General features: G+C 44.5%; 1 protein-coding gene across 1 annotated transcript in view; it reads left to right on the forward strand.

Moving 5' to 3' along the window:
* Nucleotides 1-7,404, forward strand: part of APCDD1 (APC down-regulated 1) — a 36,523-nt gene extending 29,119 nt beyond the window's left edge. The window contains exons 4-5 of the mRNA XM_034762602.1: nucleotides 4,414-4,735; nucleotides 6,429-7,404. Coding sequence (XP_034618493.1) covers nucleotides 4,414-4,735; nucleotides 6,429-6,880 — 774 coding nt within the window. The 3' untranslated portion in view covers nucleotides 6,881-7,404. The remainder of the gene's footprint in view (nucleotides 1-4,413; nucleotides 4,736-6,428) is intronic.
* Nucleotides 7,405-8,246: the final 842 nt, after the last annotated feature.

Below are 8,246 nucleotides of genomic sequence, written 5' to 3' on the forward strand. Positions count from 1 at the left end.
TATGCATCCGAAGAAGTGGGCTGTAGTCCACGAAAGCTTATGCTCTAATAAATTTGTTAGTCTCTAAGGTGCCACAAGTACTCCTGTTCTTCTATTACCATAGTATCTGAGCACTGCACAGTCTTCAATGTATTTACTCTGACTACATCAGTGCTTGGCAGAGAATGCACATTTTGTAGATAGGGAAACAGGAGTCTGGTTGTTTTTTTTGTTTTGGCTCAAGGTCATACAGGCAGCCTGTGGCACAGCCAGGAATTGACCTCTGGTCTCCAGAGTCCTAGGCTAGCCACCAAACCATTGGACCAACAAACTCCAGATGGAACCCTCAAGCCTCAGAAAAAGCCACACTTTAACAATCCTCTTATATTATTGGTGCTTTTTTAATGTTCATGTAAGCTAAATATTCAGGACCAAGTTCTGTTCTCAGTTACAGTCATGCAAATCTCATTAGCGCCACTGGATCAGTGAAATTACGCAGTGGCATTTTTCTGTATTTATACGGGCATATTCCATGAAAGGGGAGAAAGGCACAAGACTGTGTGTTCTGTACCTTTCCTTCTAACTACAGAAGCTTTTTCAATCTAGTGTAAAGTACCTACCACAACATTCTGTACTTCAGCAGCCCTTTATAGAAATATTGCAATCAGATCCGAAGATGATCTATGTAAACAAACAGAATGCAGCAAATACACAACAGGTGCTAGAGCAGAAAATTTTGCTTTTATCTAACAGCGCTCTAGTTATTCTGCATAATTTAATTATTTATAGACATAATTCATGTTAACTAAAAGAATGTTTCCTAATACTTCAATAAACTGTGGTTCAAAGTTTGCTTAGCAAAGCAGAAACAGTTTCTCTTGCAGCTGAGTAATCTGCACTTTGAAAGCAAACTAAACTGCCCTCTCTTGCCAAAAAAAAACCCCAAAACCCTAAAACTTTGCGAAGTCACAAACAATTAGTGCTAGAAACTACATAAAAGTCTTTATAGTTTTCATTTCCAATGTTAGAGGACTGGGAGCCTTGGAAATTGAAGTCTGACATCAAGAGAAGGTTCATTCTGCATGTTCGTTTAGTTACTGCACACCCAACAAACTGCATCCCATACCAAAATGCACCTGATGTGTAATGGTTTGGTCATTGTGTCAATACTTCTCCATTAGAAAGAGAACTGAGACTCCCCCTCCCCCCACATATACACACACACACACACATTTTACTTTCTGTGGAAGGCCTCCAACAGCATATTTATAATGCTAAACCACACCCAGCTCTAGGCCCCCTTCATGTCAGGTAAAAGGGCCAGAGAAGTGCAAAAAAAGCTCTCAAACCATGGGAGCTGGCTTAAGAGGTGGGGTGGGAATTCTCCATGAGGAAGACAGCCTTAAGGTCACAGCACAATGGAGATTCTGGGGATAGCTGCAACTGCTAGGCAGTTGGAGCAGCTGCCATAACTTACACTGGCCCCCTGTCTAAATTACACTGGGAGTCATGGAGCGGAGCTGGCCAGGATTGGGAGGGCACCAATGGCTTAAGGTCACCCTAGCCCTCCTCCTACATCCTGGGCTGAGTTTGGTGCTGCTCCTGGTGGGGCCACAGCTCAGAATCACAACCCACATGTCCATACAGGGCTGAATCTTGCTGAGTGCCCTCATCTTCAGTGGGAGTCAATGGAGATGCTTCACACCTTGCAAAGTCAGGCCCATTTAGACTGTGAAACTGTGCCAGATAAACAAGCCAAAGCATGTTCCCATTGAAATCAATTGTATACCTCTCACTGATTTTAATGGCACTAAAACATAGCCAATACTGAACTAGATGCTTGTATTATAAAAATGATAACATGTCAGATAGTCTTGGCCCAGAATGTAGGAGTTAAAATATCCATTAGAAATGTTTTCTTGATTTTTTTTATTACAATGAAGACACATAGTTTCAGTGTAAACATGTCAACCCAAAGACTGCAGCATTGTCTAGTATACGAGAACCAGAAAGCGACACTAGGCCGTAAGTGAGACAAAGTGGGTGAGGTAATATCTTTTATTGGCCCAACATCTGAAGAAGAGCTCTGCGTTAGCTCAAAAGCCTGTCTCTCTCACCAGTAGAAGGTGGTCCAATAATAGATATCACATCACCCACCTTGTCTCTCTAATAGTGTGGGACCAACAGAACAACAACAACAACAACAACACTGCATAATAGGACATAAGATCATAAGAATGGCCATATTGGGACAAACCAATGGTCCATCTAGGCGTATCCTTTCCTCTGACAGTGGCCAGTGCCAGATGCTTCAGAGTAAATGAGCAGAATTTGATTTCCAATTTTTAAAGGATACCTTTTTGCCTCTTTTATTCTGCTGTTAAGCTCTGGTAGCAGTTTTTGGGTCTTCTTACAGTGTTTTGTATTGGGGGTATCTATATCATTTGAGCTTCTATTGTGGTGTTTTTAAATAGTTTCCAGGCAGCTTGCAGGCATTTCATTTTTGTTGCTCTACCTTTTAATTTCATGTAACTAGTGTCCTCATTTTTGTGTAGTTCCCCTTTTTTGTACTTAAATGCTACTGTGGTGTGTTTCTTTGGTATTTTTCCCCCTAAAATAGGACCATATTTTAAGTGTCCAAAAAGAGGACACTCCACAGGGCCCCGGCCCCGCCCCAACTCCGCCCCTTCCCCAAAGTCCCCGCCCCAACTCTGCCCCCTCCCCTAAATGCTTCGCCCCCCCTGCTCCTTCTCTGCCCCTGAAGCAGACAGGCAGCAGGTAAGCTGGGACTGGGGCGGTGGGGGGGGGGGCTCGAGGAGGTGCAGCCCAGTCCAGCCCCCCCAGCCGAGCAGCTCTCTCCGGCAGCCGGCCCCGGCCAAGAGGCTCTGGCCCCAGCGTCTCCGGCCCGGCTCGGCTCAGGTCCTGGGGCCCCGGCCCCAGTCCCGGCCCTGAGTGAGCGGCGCCAGCCGGCGGCCGAGTGGCCCCGGTCCCAGCGGCTCCGGACGGCTCGGCTCAGGCCCCAGTTCCGGCCGAGCAGCTCCGGCCCGGCCCCAGCCCTGGCAGAGCGAGTGGCGCCGGGTGGCAGTCAAGCACCCGCTGGCCCCAGCAGCTCCGGCTCCGGCCCTAGCGGCTCCAGCCTGGACCCAAGCCCCATGACCCCTCCCTCCCTATTTTCCCGGACATGTCCGACTTTTTGGCAATTCCCCCCGGACGGGGATTTGAGAACCAAAAAGCCGGACGTGTCCGGGAAAATCCGGACGTATGGTAACCCTACCCTAAAAGAATGTTAAGTTTAATTACATTATGATTGCTCTTACCAAATGGTTCAGCTATATTCAGCTCTTGGACCAGATCCTGTGCTCTGCTTAGGACTAAATCAAGAATTGCTTCTCCCCTTGAGTGTTCCAGGACTACCTGCTCCAAGAAACAGTCATTAATGGAGTCTAAACATTTTCTCTCTACATCCCATCCTGAAGTGACATGTATCCAGTCAACACGGGGATAATTGAAATCCCCCATTATTATTGTGTTTTCCGTTTCACCATCACAATCACCATCCTGGTCACATGGTTGGTAGCATATTTCTGCAGCTATACTCTTACTATTCAAGCATGGAACTTCTATCCATAGAGACTGATTGTCCAAAATGAGTGAAAAGCAAGAAGTAAATCAATTGTGAAAATTATATTCTCTCAGTTTAATTATCGATGGTGTTTTATTAGTAGCACACAGGAGAAATTTGATGTTCTGTTTTTAAGTTTAGGGCCAAACTTTGCTTACACACACCTGTGCAACTCCATTTAAGTGAGTGGAGTTGCGTGCATGTCATTGAGAGGAAAATTGACAGAGTCCCTTCACACAGACACCACTGGAAATGAAATATGTTTGCGTTGATATTTTACACTAAAGTCTAATATCTTCAAAAGTTTAAATAGCAGGATATTAATTTTCCAGACTGCTAGCCAAATTAAAGTTAGGAGGATGTATGTACATATCCACAGCATCCAAAGTTAATCATTAAAAATAGGTAATTAATACAAAGTCAGAGCTGAACAAATGTGTTCTTTTTAATGAAATTAAGAGCAGGTTTTTAAGGCACCTACTTATCTGAGTTAGCCATTCTGCCAGCATTATAGATTCAAAGTTTTTTTCCCCTTCCAAATGAAGGAAACAATAAATACCTGAAGTAAAATATTTGTTCAAAGTAAACCCAGGAGAAGAAATTAATATCTTAACCCTCTCACTGCTGCACAATATACTATGTGCACCATATTCCAGGTATATCACTCTGACGTACAGAATCTGCAGTAAAATGAAGCAAACACTTGAAATCCTTAGATGTGAGGTTGATTTCACCTCAGCACGACACACACATCATGGTCTTCATTGAGGAGAATTCATTGTCTAACAGGGTTTTTCTCCACTTTGTTTCAGAATCACGATCATACCTGTATAGCATGTAGAATCATTTACCGGTCAGATGAGCACCATCCTCCAATCTTACCTCCAAAGGCCGATTTGACTATTGGATTGCATGGAGAATGGGTGAGCCAGCGCTGTGAGGTGCGTCCTGAAGTCCTCTTTCTCACCAGGCACTTCATCTTCCACGATAACAACAACACCTGGGAAGGTCACTATTATCACTACTCTGACCCCATCTGTAAGCACCCCACCTTTACCATCTATGCCAAGGGGCGCTACAGCAGGGGAGTGCACTCTTCCAAAGTGATGGGAGGAACAGAGTTTGTGTTCAAAGGTACGACCGCTACATTGCGCAGTTTTGTTTCGTTACTGAGTAAGAAGATAGGTTGTTCATAGCTGGGTGAAAGTTGTCAGTGATAATGATTCAAAACTTGTATAGTGTCAAGAACTTCCCGAACTGATATGCAAACTACGCAGAGGGGTCACATCTCTCACACACACACACTGAAATGCAGCAACTTCTGAGGCAAAATGTAGTAACTTTTAAATGCACACCAAAACTACAAAACAGCTTCAGTCACTAAGTGAAGAATATGTAATTGAAACTACAGGAGCATATGGGCAGAATTCAGTTATCCAACTGGTCAGAAAAATGTGGTGAAAGCACTCTCCTCTTATAAAGAATACTGTAGACTCTTTCACCACAAGAGGTCAGTAGCTTTAGCATCTTAAGACAAAAGACATTCCCGCCCCCCTTGGCATCCCTCTGGGAAATTGGTTCAGCATTGACAATGTCACCAATGGAATCATCACCAAGCACTGACTATACCAGTCCTGCTTAGCTTGAGATCTGGCAAGATTCACAGCCCGATGTGGTCTAACTTGAAATGACATTTGAGAAGCCTCATAATGCCCTTTTAGATTCTCCTATGTCTCCAATTTAGGAAAGAGCCTGACTGGAGGAACTAACAGATTGGAACAGAATTTCCAAAGGAGCCTAAGGGTTGCTCCAGTCTGTCAGAGGCTCTGCTCACAATACCAACACAGAGCCATGGTTGGTTACCTGGAAGTAATTACTTGGGGTGAAAACTTCAGTAAGGCCAGCATTTCACCCATGCTGCTTATTTATAATGTGTGGTTCAACCTGCTGCTGAACCTATGAGAATCCAGCGCTAGAAAAGCAAGAGGATGAACTGTTAGTTTTCTTTTGTGTAATATCTGGGAAATAAGATGGATCGTGAGACCACCCAAACACATACACAGTTATAAAATATCAACGTGAAAATTCTGAGAAATCTTGCTTTAAAAAATATCTTGAATCACATATACGTTGCTAATGTCCTGCTGCAGAATTTACATTTCTGGAGGGTTGTGAAGGGTTTTGTTTTATTTTTGGTAAAGTTTGTCATGCTAATCCACTGAAAACCTCAATTCTCTTTTTATGTAACATACTGGGCCAAATTCATCTCTAGTGCAAATTCCATTTAAGTTCCCCTAACCCCATTCCGACCCCAGCTTTTCTTCAGGTCTGTTGCAATTGAGCTGATGAAAATCAACACTCACGTGACAAACGCCATTGAAATCTGGTCAGTATAGTTAGAATTGAAGAAAGTTGTAAGGCTTACATTTGAAATTATAAACTGCGGTTATTTTTTAAGACATGGGATAGGGTCTCTCTCTATAATTCAGACCTAAAGATGTAATTCATATGATGGTATGGATAGTCTATGAGAGAAGGTGAAACTGTTACATTTTCTGAGCTTTGAGATTTGTATTTGGAATTTGTTAGCTCATTATCTTTGTGGACTATCTTAAAAATTCTCATTTTGCCCGTGGAACTAATATTAATTAAAATCTGAGTAAAGTTTTATTATATCCTCCTTCCTCTATCTTTATATCGAAACCAACCAACTGAGGAGAATCAAGCCCTTTGTTGCAACTCTGAATTCAGGGCTAATAATAAGACTGTCACCTTCACTTTTGCTTTGTCCCTCAGAGATATTTAGCTTTCTCTTCTTCCTTTACAGTAAATCATATGAAAGTCACCCCCATGGATATAGCTACAGCCTCTCTCCTGAATGTCTTTAATGGGAATGAGTGTGGAGCAGAGGGATCGTGGCAAGTTGGAGTACAACAGGATGTTACTCACACCAATGGCTGTGTTGCTTTGGGGATTCGCCTACCACACACAGAGTATGAAATCTTCAAAATGGAGCAGGATGCCAGAGGTAGCTACTTACTGTATAACGGCCAGAGGCCTAGTGATGGGTCCAGTCCAGACAGACCAGAGAAGAGAGCCACTTCTTATCAGATGCCATTAGTTCAGTGTGCTTCATCAGCACCGAGACCTGAAGAGTCACCAGAGGAGAACAAAATAGGCCGCTATAGCAGCAGGGCACCAGAAAAGGACTCCAGTGTATTTGTCCTTACCCTGATGCTGTTTATTTGTACTATGTCACATTGGAACATTCTCAGTTGAAAGGAAAAAACTATTTTTCATGACTACAAAACCAGGATTCCATATGACTGAGAGTTTTTCTTTTCAGAAAGAAAAGGACATTTATTTTCTTGATGCACTGGAATGCCTGAGAACTGTTGTTCTTTTCCTTATTTTTTTCCCCTCCTTGAATCATCAGCGGCACTCGTTTGATGTTTTTGCTTTGAACTTCGTCCAGTCTGATCCCTGGCCTGACATGACTGCACAACCGTAATTGCACTTTACGACTGCAGACTTACTTGGCTTTTTTAACTACTAGGGTAAACCTAAAGATCCTGCTTCAGTTGGCTCTGCCATGTTGCTGTTGTGGTTCATTTCCCCCCTAGCACTCAGTTTCTCATCAGAATTTAACTGTCAGGAATCACTCTGTATAGTATTGTGTTAATACTGTGATAATGGCTTTTGTCTTATTCTTTAGGACTCTGCTGTAGATATGTACATATAAAGAAACCCCACAAGGATCTATCTAAATACAATCTTACAGGTTTTACACAAAAGAAAAAAAATATACAAACTATCCTCCTGTCAGAAGGTAAATGGAAAATTATCTCTAATTAAGTAACATTCAAAGTAATTTAAGCTATTTTTACATATAATTGTTTAACTTGTAAAAACAACCAAAGGTTTAGTGGGATGTAAGTATTTTTCTCATTCAGTTACATTAGGTATGCAATTGCTTCAGGCCTCCCGTTGTATCTACTAACTAGTTACAATAACACCCCTCCCTCTCCCTTTAAAATCAGATAGAGAAGACATTTTTTCATCAGGGATGCACAGTTAGGGTTACCATACGTCCGGATTTTCCCAGACATATCCGGCTTTTTGGGCCTCAAGTCCCCGTCCGGGAGGAAATCCCAAAAAGCCAGACATGTCTGGGAAAATAGGGAGGGAGGGAGGGCCCGGCGGTGCTCGGCCGGGGCCGGGCCCGGGCTCGGGGCTGGGGGTGCTCGGCTGGGGACAGCGCCGGCGGTGCTCAGCTGGGGCCAGGTTGGGGATGGGGACAGGGTGCTCGTCCGGGACGGGGATGGGGACAGCGGTGCTCGGCCGGGGGTGCTGGCCGGGGACAGGAGTGCTTGGCCCGAGCCGAGCCGGGCGGGAGACGCCAGGGCCAGAGTCTCTTGGCCTGGGCCGGCCGGCCGCCAGAGGGAGCCGCTCGGCCAGGGGGGCCGGACTGGGCCGCGCTGCACCCCGCTCCAGCCCCAGCCCCAGCTTACCTGCTGCCTCCCTGTTTCAGGCTTCCCGCAAACATTTGATTCGCGGGAAGCAGGAGAGGGGGAGGAGCAGGGGGCGGAGCGTTCAGAGGAGGGGGCACAGTTGGGGTGGGGACATTGGGGAAGGGGCGGAGTTG

This window comes from Trachemys scripta, chromosome 2 (assembly GCF_013100865.1).
Source record: "Trachemys scripta elegans isolate TJP31775 chromosome 2, CAS_Tse_1.0, whole genome shotgun sequence".
Taxonomy (NCBI): domain Eukaryota; kingdom Metazoa; phylum Chordata; order Testudines; family Emydidae; genus Trachemys; species Trachemys scripta.